General features: G+C 53.6%; 6 protein-coding genes across 6 annotated transcripts; 1 reads left to right on the top strand and 5 right to left on the bottom strand.

Moving 5' to 3' along the window:
- Window positions 1–1,123: 1,123 nt before the first annotated feature.
- On the bottom strand, window positions 1,124–2,080 carry VTN31DRAFT_6594 (uncharacterized protein; the record flags this gene model as incomplete). Its single annotated transcript, XM_069407221.1, has 1 exon — window positions 1,124–2,080. One exon carries the CDS (start codon window positions 2,078–2,080, stop codon window positions 1,124–1,126), a length of 957 nt encoding a protein of 318 aa, XP_069258769.1.
- A 253-nt stretch (window positions 2,081–2,333) lies between these two features.
- Window positions 2,334–3,983, top strand: VTN31DRAFT_6593 (uncharacterized protein; the record flags this gene model as incomplete). The annotated part of the gene is made up of 2 exons (XM_069407220.1): window positions 2,334–2,407; window positions 2,468–3,983. 2 exons carry the CDS (start codon window positions 2,334–2,336, stop codon window positions 3,981–3,983), a joined length of 1,590 nt encoding a protein of 529 aa, XP_069258768.1.
- Window positions 3,984–4,071: 88 nt separating this feature from the next.
- On the bottom strand, window positions 4,072–5,070 carry VTN31DRAFT_6592 (uncharacterized protein; the record flags this gene model as incomplete). Its single annotated transcript, XM_069407219.1, has 1 exon — window positions 4,072–5,070. One exon carries the CDS (start codon window positions 5,068–5,070, stop codon window positions 4,072–4,074), a length of 999 nt encoding a protein of 332 aa, XP_069258767.1.
- A 260-nt stretch (window positions 5,071–5,330) lies between these two features.
- On the bottom strand, window positions 5,331–6,579 carry VTN31DRAFT_6591 (uncharacterized protein; the record flags this gene model as incomplete). Its single annotated transcript, XM_069407218.1, has 2 exons — window positions 5,331–6,314; window positions 6,382–6,579. 2 exons carry the CDS (start codon window positions 6,577–6,579, stop codon window positions 5,331–5,333), a joined length of 1,182 nt encoding a protein of 393 aa, XP_069258766.1.
- A 1,007-nt stretch (window positions 6,580–7,586) lies between these two features.
- Window positions 7,587–10,937, bottom strand: VTN31DRAFT_6590 (uncharacterized protein; the record flags this gene model as incomplete). Its single annotated transcript, XM_069407217.1, has 7 exons — window positions 7,587–8,697; window positions 8,750–10,317; window positions 10,376–10,392; window positions 10,451–10,553; window positions 10,611–10,754; window positions 10,811–10,876; window positions 10,935–10,937. 7 exons carry the CDS (start codon window positions 10,935–10,937, stop codon window positions 7,587–7,589), a joined length of 3,012 nt encoding a protein of 1,003 aa, XP_069258765.1.
- Window positions 10,938–12,917: 1,980 nt separating this feature from the next.
- VTN31DRAFT_6589 (uncharacterized protein) lies at window positions 12,918–14,697 on the bottom strand (the record flags this gene model as incomplete). Its single annotated transcript, XM_069407215.1, has 6 exons — window positions 12,918–13,439; window positions 13,488–13,627; window positions 13,676–14,169; window positions 14,232–14,425; window positions 14,480–14,558; window positions 14,621–14,697. The coding sequence occupies 6 exons, from the start codon at window positions 14,695–14,697 to the stop codon at window positions 12,918–12,920; spliced, it is 1,506 nt and encodes a 501-aa protein (XP_069258764.1).
- Between the last annotated feature and the right edge of the window lie 316 nt (window positions 14,698–15,013).

The raw sequence follows: 15,013 nt of genomic DNA, 5'->3' as shown, positions 1-15,013 counted from the left end.
ACCTCGTCTTTTGTCGCGACTCTCTGTGCCTCTAATCATGGCGTGATCAACGTCCAATGAGTTCAATGTCACTGACAGTGTGAAAACAGCAGTTATCTAAATTTCTAAGCTGAGTACGGAGTACTTTGTAGTACTGTACCCATCTTGTTCTTGTTGAGAACTCGATTACAGACTGCCAGTACACTTCGGAGGCTTCACGGTGCAATCTTACAGTAGTGCTTACTAGGCATAGTCCCTTGAGGGTAGTAGTATGTTGAGTCGAAGACTGATCGAGTCGTTGCACTTCTCCAAAGGGATTGCCATTTATCACGACGGCAGCCACGCGGTCAGGGTTTGACTGGCCTCTTGTATCAGGCACTTAGGTAGGCTCCTGTCCACGTTAAGGCCTCGAATTCCCTGTTCCTTCAGAATCACCCCAACTACGGTGCCCGCCAACAACATTGTGAGCTTCATCCAATCATAAGAGGCGCGTTCCTATCGTCTCTCTCAGGATCAGAAGCGTGGCTTCTTCTCTGAAGTTGAGTTCAAGTTCCTGTCGGTACCTGGCAGACGAATTCAATGCGGTCCTACAATTTTACCCGTCAATTGCTTGCTGATGTTGTTGTTCCCCTTAGAAATTCCATTATTCATAAGATGTTAGCACCGTTCGTTTGTGAAAGTCAGTCCTTCGCCCTTAACATCGCATTTAGGGTATTGTCCATCACGTGAGTTTGATACCGTAAATTACCGGACCCACTCCCAATTCGGGGCGAGCTCGCTTCCTTTGGTACGGTACAAGGTATGGGTAGGTACATTATCCTGCATTCGAATAGACACTCCGCGGCCTGCCGGGATGTCTTGATTGAGTCGAGCACAGGTGCCTCCGCTAACGGACCTGAGATTGCAGATTGACATCTCGCGCTCCTGTGCTCAGGTATGAGTGGAAACAGCAGTTTTCATGTTTTTCCTAATCACAGCCCATGATAGACAACTATGGTTGTCAATCATCGACATGTTTCGTCTCCCAAGGTCAGATTGCGATCATTATCGCGAGATGTGCAACGAATATCCGGCTGTACAGATCGTAATCGCACGTTTCTCAAGCAATTTTGCTGTAGGCCGCAACGATCACAAGCCTTTTAATTTAGGGAGACGTTATGCTGCGGTCGGGGGACATTGACCGACTCGGGGCTCGATTCTCCGGCGTATCAATCGCACTCGTATCTTGAGGTGACGATTCTTTGGCGTCGTTGATTGGCTCTGCATTGTCTCGCTTGGAGCCCCAGAGCTCCTCCAGGTTAATTTCCGCTCGTCTCTCCTCCGTGAACATCTGCACCACAATTCTGGTGCCTCCGGCAGAAACGCCAAACCCTTCAAAGGCTTCATCCTTGACGGGCTGCTGCTTCCTGCCCTGAGGATCCTCCACGACCCCAGCATTCACGCATATCCAACCCGTCGTGATACCGTCATCCGTCGTATCGGCCTCGAGTCCCAATCTGCTCTTGGCCTGTGCGCGCCGAGCTTTTCGTCGGAGTTTAATCTTTAGTTCGTTTCGTCCCAACAGCCCGTCGGCATGAGGCCGAAGTTTGTATGTCGAACGTAGCCATCGACAGCACCGATCCGCCGAGACGTTCAGATGCTTCAAACTTCGGGCGGTTCCAATGATCATAATGACATTAGTCCCGAGAGCCGGGGGAGGATCGCGACCCCTCAAATCCAGTAGAGTCAGGTCGTCCAAACCTGCATCAATTGATAGGAATTGCAACAGGTCCTTCAGCATCGCCGGGCTATTGTCTGGGACTGGTGGTAACTCCTGGCGCTGTTGGACAGATTTGGTGCCGAGCGTCGGCGGCTGAACTTGCAGATACCATGGAATCGATTCTGATGAGGACGAAGATCCCCCGTATTTCTCTTCTGCTTCGTCTTGAGGCGTGGGTGCTGAAGAATTGCCACTGTCGAATCGACGCGATTGAATCGAGAATTGCCGTCGCGGTGGTTGAACGGACCGAGAAAATGAGATCCCAGAAAGCGCAAAAAACTGAGCACCGTCACAGCGACAGGCAACACAAATGCCTCGACGGAGAAGAGCTGTGGCAGCCATGATTGCGGTCTCACTTGCAGTACTCCGTTTGGGTACAAGCGGAAGATATTTCTCATCTAATCAAACAGTGCAAACATGCCAAGCCCGATAAGCATTGATAGGCACAACCTTATCGTGGATTAAAAATCATGGATGAGGGGAGCGAAAAAAATCCATCGGATTAAGAATCTGCGATCTCATTCTTGATTTTTTTTCTCATATCATAATTTTTCTCTTTGGCTTTCTTTGGCAGCAATAGAGGCAGCATTCGAAAATGTCGATGGACCTGGACCTGGATGCTCCGGTCCCAATATCGGAGCTTCAAGCGCAGCCACAGCCCCAAGCAACGTAAGCGGAGCGGCAACGGTTGAAAGTAACTTTTGAAGCTGATCTCCCGCTCTTTTACAGAATACTTTGCTACAATTGCGGCGCTCCAATCGATGGGACAAGTGCAGCTGGGGCACTGTGCCAGGACTGCATCAAGTTAACAGTCGACATCTCGCAAGGAATCCAACGAGAAGCGACGCTACACACCTGCAAAGACTGCGAACGATGGCTCCAGCCTCCAAGCACCTGGGTGACAGCGGCGCCGGAATCGCGAGAACTACTTGCGATTTGCCTTAAGAGATTAAGAGGCCTGAACAGGGTTCGGATAATTGACGCTAACTTTCTCTGGACCGAGCCGCACTCGCGACGGATCAAAGTCAAGATCACGGTACAGCAAGAGGCGTTCCAAGGGACGATTCTACAACAGTCCTTCGAAGTGGAATATATAGTTGCTACACAACAATGTCCGGACTGCGCCAAGTCATATACGCCCAACACTTGGCGAGCCTCGGTCCAGGTGCGCCAAAAGGTCCCACACAAGAGGACCTTCCTCTGGCTCGAGCAGGTGATTCTGAAGCACCGGGCACACCAGGATACCATCAATATCAAAGAAACTAAGGATGGGCTGGACTTTTTATTCTCGCAGAGAAATCACGCCGAGAAGATGGTGGACTTTTTGGGCTCAGTTGCACCGATCAAGGTCAAGAAGGCAAAGGAGCTCATTTCCATGGATGTGCACACCTCGGAGAAATCGTACAAGTTCACGTACTCTGTGGAATTGATTCCAATTTGCAAGGACGACCTGGTGGCTCTGCCGATGAAACTGGCACGACAGCTGGGCAACATCTCGCCACTGACCCTGTGCTACCGGATCGGCACGTCGATTACCCTGATTGATCCCAACACCCTGCAGACTGCAGATGTCACGTCGCCCGTGTACTGGCAATCGCCCTTCAAGAATTTGGCCGACGTGCAGCAATTGACGGAATTCATCGTCATGGACATCGAGCCTGTCGGCCAGTCCAACGGCCGCTTCCACCTGGCGGAGGTCACGGTCGCGCGAGCGTCTGATCTCGGCGTCAACGATACTACCTACTTCACGCGCACGCATCTCGGCGGGGTGCTTCACGTCGGCGACTCGGCGCTCGGGTACCACCTGACGGGCTCCAACTTCAATGACTCGAACTTCGAGGCCATTGAGGCCAGCAGCCGGTACGGGTCGACGATCCCGGACGTCATCCTCGTGCGCAAGCATTACCCGCGCAAGAAGAAGTCAAAGAACCGCAACTGGAAGCTCAAGCGCATGGCGATGGAGGAGGATGAGTCAGTGCGTCAACAGGATCCGGACCGCATGGAGACGGACTATGAGCTGTTCCTGCGGGATATTGAGGAGGACAAGGAGATGCGGAGCTCGATTGCACTGTACAAGGCCCGCAGCGGTCCGAAGGGTCGCGTGGACAAGATGGAAGGCATCGAAGAGCATGGCGGGGACGCGATGGATGAGGATGACGACAGTGATGACGATGCGCCTAAGATTAGTATGGATGAGTTGCTTGATGAGTTTGATGAATTGAACGTGGAGGATAAGAACGAATAATCTCTACGGCCGAATGGAATGGAAGGTTCATGAGCATTATAATAGAATGACAAATCTAACATGGTATCATGCAATGAATCAGAAACCATCAAAAAATCTTGCCCAACACCCTCTTCGTATCCTCCCCCAGGTCATCCAGATCCTTCTGACCATGATGCCGGACCTGATTCTGCTTGAACACTCTCCTCGGCTTCTCAATCATCTCTTCACCACCACTACCACCACCACCATCGTCATCCATCCCCGTGGACGACTCGCCCCTCTTCCTCCTCTCTTTCTCTTCCTTCTTCTTCTTGATCCCCTCAATGATCTTCCCTTTCTCCACACCCTGCAAAAACACCTTATCCTGCTTCCTCGCCCGCGCATCCTCAATCCTGCGCTTCGCCTCTCTCTCCGACCGCTCCCGCTGCACCTGCTCCATCAGATCCGACCACTTAAACCCCTTTAGGTACTTCATATTCCACACGTCATCGTGGTACCATCCGCTCTTCTTCCCGCCGACGATGTTGGCATTGAGCGTCTCCGCACAAATCTTTGCCGTCTTTTTCGACGCGAATTCCACCCAGCCATCCGTGTACATCTTGCGGCGGTTGCTGCTCCGTTTCCCGGTTACGGCGGGGGTGAGAAAGACTCGCGTGATGGGGCCGAAGCCGCGCTGCTCCAGCATCTTTTTCAGCGCAAAAGGTTTCAGGTATGGTGGGAGGGAGGAGAGGTAGATGACGCCGGTTTTGTTCTCTTTGGAGGGTTTGGCTTTGACTTTGTCCAGGGGCCTGGTTACTGTTGTTTTTTTCTTCGTTGTTGATTCATCGCCGGAGTTTTCTTCTTGTGACTGTGTACCGTTTTGTCCGTCATGGTTGTCCGACCCTTCTTCATCCCCTTCATCATGGCTTTGTTGATCAACGTTGTCATCCCCGGTTTCTTCCCCTCCTTCACTCTCGAACTCTTCGTCGCTCTCCTCCGTCTTTCTCCGTTTCACCGCTCGGCCCTTGCTTTCCTCCGCGGCCTCAGAGTCGTATCCATCGTCACTCTCAGCATCGCTGCCGGATTGTTCAACGTCAAACGGATCCAATCGCTTGCGCGTCGACATTGTGCGTGATTCACGACGGCTGTCTGGTTCTCGACAACATTTTTGCGAGATGGAATTGATCAGCGAATCAGGATCATATTGTCACGTGATGATAATACTTATCGATAAGCCAGCCGGACTGAACTGCACCGATCAGACTCGGATCTTGATCGCCACTTTGTTGACGGACCAGCTGTGAGCCTGATCCCGACGAAATGCTACACATGCATGCACAATGATTATGAATGTAAATAAATTCGTGGATATCACCAAAGAAAAGTCTATATACCCAAATACCATTTCATACGCTCATACACAAAGAACCCCGTCGCCACCATGGGCACGATCTTGATATACCCAATCGTCAACCCGACAAAGAAGCCACGGAACCCCCTTTCGAGCCAGATCTTCCGTGCGGTTTCGACCATGCGCAGCCGTCGGCCGTCGCCCACCACGCCGCCCACCTGCATCCGCCTGCGGATGACTTCGAACGGGTACGCCGACGTCTGCGAAATGACGCCCGCAACGGCGCCGGAGAATAGCTCGGCGGCGGCGGTGAGCTGGTGGCGGCGGCGGGGCCGTGGACGGTTGCCGCCGGTGCCTGGAGTGGCAGCGCCGCCGCGCGGACCGACGACGTCCGAGTTTGGAATCGTTGTGTACGGCGCTAGTCGCGGGTGCCGGAGGATGTCACCGATGGTATCGTGCGTTAGGAATGACATGCCTGCGTAAGGGATCATGCCGACAACGGTCGGTTGAAAACCGCGGTAGAAATTGGCGAGTCCTGGCCCCAACGACCGGGAGGCGCTGCCCAAGGAGGATGATGATATTGATGATGATGATGATGACGAGGATGACCCCTCGTAGTAGATCTGCCGGCAGATCTTGGAGAATGACGAGCGCATCCCATGCTTCGTCTCGAATGCCAGCCGCACCCGGATCACCTCCAGTGGGTAGGTGCAGAAGACGGATGTGACACCAGCGAGACTTCCCGAGATCAGTCGTCGGAATGGCGTCTCCTTGTCTGGCGATGGAATGACCACCGCCCGGATTTGCTCGTAGGCGAGGAACTTGACGGCAGCGTAGGGAAATATTCGTATCAGTGTCGCCGAGTGACCCTTAAACAAGCCTCGGACGCCTTCGCGCCGCTTGATGTCTTGCAGAGCCAGAGCAAACCCAGACCAACTCCCGGAATACTTAGCGAACTCGGGGTTCGATGCCTGGAAGAGAATCTTGACGCGATCCAGAGGCGCGACGATGGTTTTTGCCTACCCCGCGGCATTCGTCAGATCATACTCTCGCTCCCTATTTTTGTTTTCAAAAAGATAACCGTACCGCACACCCGGCAATGCCGCCGGCAAATCCGCTTCGAACAACATACTCAAAACTTTGTTTGTTGATTCTATCCTTCGTTTCCTCCGACATGGCAGTATCCTGCGTTTCCGCTTGCGTCGGCGGAGGGCGATGCGCCCTCTCCATAGTCGAGGCCGCCGACGACGACGGCAATGCGCCGCTGTGTCTCGCCTCCTCCATGATCATGACCCTTTCGCTTCTGTGCGGAGACCGGATATCCTTCTCCACTCCTCCGTCCACTTTTGAATCTGGTACTTATTCACACCCCTCGGGGACCGTAGACGACAAGCTCGGGTTATCGAAAACAACAGTACATGGTCAAAGAAGGCTCGCCGTCGTTGACAGAGAACCGAACGCGCACGTGCGACAGTTCCGTACAAAGTATCGGCAATCGTACCGGAGGAAAAGCTGGTTCGGCTATGGGGAAAGTTGGAGATTTTCGAAGCGCAGTGCGCGACTTGCGGAGAAAGCTCGCCGAAGCCTCTTCGAGAACGACCAACGGAAGTATCGAAGATAAATAAACTCTAAAAAATATGAATAACTAGGTAGTTCGGAAGAATCTCTAAGAATGTCGGCTTATCCATTCTCCCCAAGCCTCGGTGATGTAAACTTGGAGGAGCGGAAAGTCTCGGCGATCCGAAGCGGCGAAACCCGTGATTCGCCCAACGTCCGAACTGCAGCCGAAGCCGATTGGATGGAGGCTTCTCGCTCTCATTGGCTGCTTGTTTCACATATTTCCACGTGACCAGATCGATCGGACCGCTAGTCCGAATCTAGTAACAATATCGAGATTCACGTGACTGGCGAATCTTGCCCAGGCAGTTGAGCACGTGGTTAATTGTCACAATCATCGCCGGACGCCAGCCAGCCATCCATCACTTCAGAAGTTTAGAAGCGTCAGTCTGAAATTGATTTGACACGTTCAGCCGTGGTAATCGATTATTATTTGATTCAGAATATGACAGATATTGGCTAGATCCATATACCTGGACAATCAAAATAAACATGCCTCCAACTCCCACTCCAACCTCTAGTTACCGTATGCAATAAACTCCTTTGGCCCGTGTCTGAAGCGGGCCTCTATGCACATACAGGTCCAAGAATATGTAACTGTAACAGAAAGAAATGCATCACCAACGTGACAGCGATGCGATTTCGGATAAAGAATACGTTCAAGGGAATGGTACCTACCGGGCGCTCTGCCGCGTCGCGCCCTTGGTCTGTCGGGCGCTCGGCCGCGAGTCCTTGGACTCATCGTGTGCCCGGCGGGCGCGCTTCGTCGGCCGGGGAGGGTCGACGTGCAAGTGGTTGTTCTTCCGCAGCGCCGTGGTGTTCCTCCACCGCAGACAGCGATGCTTTTCGCTGTCGACGACGTACGTCTTGGTGCGCGTCGTCATGCGCCTGGCCGGCGGCTCCTCCGACTCGGCCCGCTCGGCCGCCTCCGCCAGGTACTCCGCCCGCTTCGTCATGTACTTCACGATCTGGTCGCGCTGTACCTGAAGCTCCTTCTTGAGCTTGCTCTCCCGCTCGCCGCGCTGGTCCAGCCATTCAATCAACGCGTCTAGCGATTCTGGATCGTCATAGTAACCCCAGTGGTGCGCGTTCGGGAGGCTGGTGGGTCCTTCTTCCGCCTTTCGGCGGTCGGCTGGACTGATCTTGTGTTGTTTGATGTACAGCTTCTTGAGATCATCAGGAAGCTCCAGCAAGCCGTCCCGTTCCATATCGTGCGGCCCTTGGACCCATAATCGGCCATTGGCATACCCTGCTCCAGCCGTAGAGCTGTCCGGCAGGCCCTCGTACGGCATGCCGTTCCGCTCGAACCACCAGTAGCGGTTGCAGAACCGGTCCTTGCCCAGACACCTCGTCCGCGCACAGTCGGCTTCACGTAGGTCGTTATCCAGCGTGGCAATATCCTCCTCCAGCTGCGCGATCTCTGCCCGCTTGTCTTCGATCTTTTTAAGTATCCGCTGGTACTGCTTGGTACCCTTGGGCTGTTTGGCCAGCTCTTCTCGGCGTTGTCGATCGGCTTCCTGTCGTCGCTTCCGCTCCAGAACACGGTCAATGCCACCACGGAGCGAAGGGCCGCGAGGATTTTCTTCATCTGTCTCCATTGAATCTGTGTCTCCGTCCTCCATCTCCATCTCGGAATTGGCATGGCCGACGGATTCCGCAACGCCATCAGCCGAGGGGGTCGTTGACTGATCCTTAGAGTCCTTCGTCGCGGACTTGTCCTCCTTTTCAGGCTCCCGCGGCTGGAGGGCCTTCTTTTCCACCTGCAGTTTCCGCAGTTCCTCAAACCTGGACGAAGATCAGCAGATGAATGATATTGGCGAATAGATTATACACTTACGCTGCTTTCCGCGCCCGCTGGCACTCGATCTTTTCCTTGCGATATTCCGTCATCTGATTGCTACATTCTTCCATATAATTCTTGATTGCTTTCGTCTCCAGACTGAGCATGCAGATAATCTGCAGAGCCTTGATCCGAAGGTTAACGTCGAGCTTCGCGTATCGCGCGCGGACGGTTTCTTGACTTGGATGCTCATCCTCTGCCGGGACTAACTGACTCAGAATCTCGACGCAGGCCTTCTCCATCCTTGGACGCATGGACAGTTGGTGCAACAAGCCGGCGAGAATTGTCTCCCACCCGCCATTGCGGAAATCCCGTTTGCGCAGGCGGTCGATCCAATCGTAGTTCTGGAACAGCTCCGCCGCGCGATGCGTCTTGGACTCGGCGGCATTGGCGGCGGCCTGTTGCGCCTGGAGGCTGGCGGCCTTGGCTTTGGCGAGGCTGCTTCGCGTGGTCATCCGGGTGAAGACAGGCTCCGGCTCCGGCGTTTGTTCTTTTTCTTCTGATTCTTCGTCTGAGTCCTCCGTGGGAAGGTCGGGCAGAGAAACCTGGATCGCTCCATTGTCGTCATCCTCGGCGTTAACTAGCTTCTTCAACACGGCGCAATGCACCTCGACCAGCAATTCGCAGTCGACTTCATCCGAGGAGAATCTGACCGCTTGGACAAAGTCATCGAATGTGAACGAGTCTAGCTGAAACACCTCGCAGTACACGCTGAGAGTGTTCCATGTCTCGAGGAAAAGACCCACGGATTCCGGCCGGATCTCATGCTGCAGCATCTCCGGATCATTGACGTAGGTCAATTTGTCCTCCAATTCGAGCTTCAGCGGCGGACGCGACTTCCGATCTGGCTCGTATGTAACCTCCAAATCTTCAATCGGATACTTGATCTGGGGCACCGATGGTTCGGCCTTGACCACGAGCTCCGTAAGCTGAGGGGCCTTGTGGCTGCCCTCGCCATCCTTGGCCGAGCGCGACTGAGAGGACTGCTTCGAGAGGTTGAAAGAGGGGTTGCCGTTCAAAGATCGCTGGTACTCCAGGAACTGCTCGGCTTTGTTCCTGGCGAGCTCCTGCGGTGTCAATTCCGTCTTTTGCGCCTTTCCGGAGGCGGGCTTCAGCTCCGGCAGCTTTTGCGACGAAAAGAATCCGAAGTGACCCTCCGAGTCTGCCTTTTTCATCGCCTTCTTCTCAGCGACGCGTGCTCCGTACTGTAAATGTTTAGGTACTTCGGTGTCGATCTTATACTCTTCGGCCACGCTTGGCTTCACAATCCAAGGGGCCCCGTTCCAGGATTCCCTAGTGACATTGTTCTTGATGAACGCTCGAAGCATCTGCTTCGAGAATGTCCTACGGTCCCGAGTGATATGGTCCTGGTCCAGCAAGGCCTCTTCGTTGGGGCGGTCGATTAATCGGACAAGGTACCTTGCGAAGGCCTCTGACCGAACGCTTCCATCGGGATGAAATTGGCGGGGGAAATTCATCTTGTCTCGGATGATGCCATGCAGACGCGTGCTGTCGTCCAAGACAGTCGTGACGCGTTCTCCGGGGTAGAAGTCTTGCTTGAAGTCCTGCCAAAGGTTAATAAAACATGCTCATCATCGATGCTACATGAATAGTGCAACGCACTTCGTAAATCTCATCCACTGAGGAACATAAAAGTTAGCGGGGATCTAAACCAGAACACTGGACGCATGGGCGTACCAAGATGATCAATCCGGGACACTGTTGAGAACTGTACTCTACGCAGGATCGGTTCCTTCAGTGCATCCGGAAATGCACTGTCAATTTCGCGAGATTCTTGCATCTTGGCTCGAGGTTAGCGAGGGACCCGCGAGAAATGCTTGGGTATAATATTCCGTACTTCACTCTGTAGGGCCTCGTAAAAAGTGAGGCCGGAATGACCAGTTATCTCACAGATGAATCGACGCTGCTGGTAAAAGTCTCTGCGGTTCAAGTACGCCTCGTAACTCGTGAACACCTCGTTGGTCTCCGGAATGACCCAGACCTGCACCCAGTATAAGCCCCGTCGTTCCACAGAGGAAAGCAAAAACATTGACGTACCGCCGAATTATCATCTTCAATTGGCGGTCGAGGGAGGAACTGGACCGGCTTGCGTTTATATAGCACCTTTGCGCCAGGTCAGCCCGGGAATGCCCGACGGACACCTGCGGTGCTTGTTGCTTACCATGATCCTCTACCCCTGGTTCCACCATCGAAGCCACAGTGTACACGCACACGACACCTTTGCATGCGCCAAGTCAATCACTCTGCCCGCGAAGGATATAGTTTCGACGTCCGCAGGCAGCAGCCCACGACGCCACAAAAGAAAAATCGAGATCCCGAGACAACACCCACCCTATTCAACAATCCGGAAGCAAGCATTCAAACGAACCGTGTTCGAGACGCGTCGAGGGTGTCTTCGGGCGAGAGAGAGGAGTCACGGCGCGGAGTAAACGAAGTATAAGAGCAGGACCAGCCTCGACGCAGGCACGCAATCACAATCGAATTCGCAGTTCGACGGTTTCGCGCGAGTTTCGCGATCAAGTTATTGAAACACCGACGATTTGCTCGGGAGGGACTAGGGGGCCACAAGATTGACACGCGTATTTGCGACTTGCTAGGAGCTTCGGAGCGTGGAGAGGCGACAATCACGCGGAGGAATACGTAGGAATCGCGGAAAACCGAAGCCAAGTCCAGGGTGCGGCGGAGGGACAACGAGGCCAAACAACGTCCGGGAGAGTAAATAGAGAAGCAGAATTGAATCTAGAGGGCGAAGAAGAAATCCCAAGAGGCGGGCGGGCTTAATTCGCGGAGGCTGCGCTCTGCTGATTGGCCCAGACGAGGAGCAAAAAACACGTTGATTGCCGCCTTTGCCCGATTGGGAAACCCTGACAAACCTCGTCCCAACTCCTCGTCCACAGCCCCCCGGCACCGCCCGGGAATAACGGCCCGGAGCAAGCGGAAGATGTTTTGCTCGACGGGGATTCGAGACAGCGGCTTGGGATGTGCGAGACGTTACGGGTAACTCTCAGGCAAAACCTATGATACCAGCTTTCCGCTGCTTTCAGGGCTCCAAAACCCTAGACTACGCTACATCCACACGGCCTGGAGGTCCCACGACACGCGCTTGATCCCTCGCCACCCGTCGATTAGAGCCACAAACCATGCTCATACGACTCCCAGGAGAATTCATAGAGTCGATTGTACCAGCCGCTGCAATTATTTCCTTTTTGGGTAATTTTCTGTCAGGGCTACGCCGTTTGCGAGGGCGTGAGCAGTGTCGCGGTGCACCACAGTTGTATGCTCGGCCGTCGATCCGAAGGGAAGTTCCTTGAGGAATATCATCACAGTGGCTCGAGACTGCAGTTTACTGCCGTAAATGTAAGCCATCTTAATGTTGATGTCTGTGACCTCCTCGAACATATCCAGCGCCTGGCATGGAAGGGATGCAAGCATAGAACTCGGCAACAAGAACCCCTTCTTTCGTCGTGAAAGTACATCGTACTACTCGCATTATTTCATTCATATGCTTCATTCAAGGAAGCTCATCGAGTGTCTCGCAGGCGATAACGTATGAACACAGAACAGGGAAACTTGCCGCCAACAGGATGTTTCCACAGATCATGTCCCTAAACGCCCTGGACAGTATAGCCGGCTACATAACGGGATTTGAAGGGTGCCGTGCAGTATGGAAGTCCCTCAGCCCTTATGAATCCCAGATATTGAGCAAAACGGTCGATTGATTGGAAAAATGGACAATGGTCATCAGAACATAGACGTAGTATCATTCCTTCTGACTCTAAAATGATACAGATCAAGTTCGTCATTCCACCATCGGGGGTATCCTCATCAAGCTGCAAATCTACAATGTAGATTCTGACCCATCGATGCCATTGTTCTGTGTCTTCTCATGATGGCTCATAAGAAGACAGCCAGACTCAAGGGTCGAAGACTCGACTCGCTCGGCATGCCCGCTGGCGCTATTCCTGATATGGATTAGTGGATTCACATCCCGTTGTGGGGCCGAGGTTGACATTTCCCGCAGTACTATTGGTCAGTTGCGAGTCCTGTGGGAAGTGAATATCACGTAATTTCCTCACCTGAAGTAGCTGTTTGTTTTGTTTGCGCTTTGTGCAAACATGGAGAGATGGTCATGCCGTCGCGACCTTCATGCCGTGAAATACACCACCATGAATCCCAGCCAGCTTCCCACGACTCCCAGCGCAGAGTAGGAGCTCGTAAACATGAGCGGTACAAACTCGTATCGATCCCCAAAGATCAGCTGGTGGACGAGCGAGCAGTACACGATCAGAGGGATGCTGATCGTTATGTACAGCAGCGCAAATCGATCCAGCAGAAACACACGCGGCCGCTCAGGCACTGGAGCCACCCGGTCGAATACAAAGAGGAACAGGACCAACCAGAAGATGGTGTAAACGGTCTTGATCGGAAATTCCGCCGGGGTGAACAGGAGCGGGAACAGGGACACATGCCCGGCCACGGCAAGAGGGCGGAAGGCGTTGAAGTAGCGACGGTCTTTGAGGGCGATGAGACTGAACGGGATGATGATGAGGAGGACCGCCTTCTCATGCACGTGCCATCCGAAGAGGAACGATGCATATCCGCACAACGTCACGGCTCCGACAAACGTGTCCCAGTCGGGTCGGAACCAGAGCTTGGCGAGAGCGGTCTTGTACAGTTAGCTGATTGTCAATGCTGTGTCACAAGGGTAACATACCAGCTGAAACGTAGCAGTCAGCGTGAACGTCTGTTCCTTGGTCACTTCCGGCAGGACAGCAAAGGCCGTGTCTCCAACACGACCCCGAGTGAGACTTGTCAGAGCATCGTGATCCACCGGAAGGCCCAACCGAGGCGCAACTGCGATCAAGTCAGACGCCGAACTGCATATCCTACGTAGACACTTACATGGAATCAACACTCGGTCCGTGAAGGCGTACATGGCCCAGATATTAGGCGCCCAATAGGCATGTGTGAGGCCTCTCGAAAATGGAAACAGCCGCTCCCTCAACTGGAGCAGCTGGTTCCAATACGCAAACGGACCAAATGCGAGACCAAAAATTCCGACAACTGCTACGCCTAGCTTGATTATGTTGCCGAACCGCGGGCGCAGAACGGATTTGGGATCGAGGCAGTACACGCGCAGCAAATACACAAACCACGCCGGCGCCAAGTACAAGTAGATGTGCTTGAGACACAGCAAGCTGGCAAACGCAATTCCGCTGTACAGCAAGGTCGATTGTTTGCGGGCCCACAAGATCGAGAAGATGAGAATGCCGTAGAGGAACCCATTGTACTGAAAGTGGATATGGTCGATAATGAGGAGGCCGGGGGAGAGAAGGATCGATAGACTGGCGATGCGCGCGAGACGCTGGCTTGACTGCGGACTCGATTTGACAAATCTGCAGAGCGCGATAATAAGCTTGAATTGCCTCTTATCCCGTAGGCATTCGTGAAATCATACCGGTCCAATGCGAATGCCAGCACCAACTCGGAGACAATGACGGTCGCCCTCTGGAAATAGATCGTCTGCCACGAGTCGTAGTTCAGATTTTTGACAGACAGCATGTCAGGGTCGACATAATAGGCCAGTTGCGAAAGCAGCCACTCGAAAGCTGCAAAGAACGGCGGATAATCGAGCGTCCATTCCGAAGTGTTCTGGATCGGGAGTTCTCAGCTCGGAATTCCCGTTCAAGGCCCTCCGGTGCATACCTCGTAATACCATTCACGGACCGGCAGCGAATGCGTGATAGCAAGCCAGTTGCGATGAACCTCGAAGTCGGTCGATTTGCTGTGCGCAGTCTCAGCGATTCGACTGGTATTGCGATGCTCAAATTCTGGGGCTACACGTACTATGCAGGGAACAGTAGGATCTTGAAGGCGGCCGCAACGAGGGCGCATTGCGCCAGCGAGGGATAAAGGTCAGGCATTGCTCCAGAGATGCATTGCGCGCTCCAATGGAGTCAAGCGTCTTCGAACGATCAGCACCGGGGGCCTCGAACGGAGCTCCGGGATCTAGAGCGCTTTTGGGCAGAGTGAAAATAGTCACGTGATACGGGGTCAAAGGAGAGCTGTCCTGACGCTGATTGGTCAGACGCGCAAAACGATGGCAGAGCATGTCCAAATGCCAACTGGCCTCCGCACTTCGGCCACGGTTCAAGCTTGGGCAAGTCGGTGCAGCTAGGAGCAGCTTGCGATTGTGCTCGTTGCGGCTGAGTGCAAATTGTGTTGAGCCGTCAGCCAAAT

The sequence above is a fragment of the Thermomyces dupontii genome, assembly GCF_041956625.1.
Source record: "Thermomyces dupontii strain NRRL 2155 unplaced genomic scaffold VTN31scaffold_7, whole genome shotgun sequence".
Lineage (NCBI taxonomy): Eukaryota > Fungi > Ascomycota > Eurotiomycetes > Eurotiales > Trichocomaceae > Thermomyces > Thermomyces dupontii.
The sequence above is the reverse complement of the archived record's forward strand: the minus strand, read 5'-3'. Positions and strand labels throughout refer to the sequence as shown.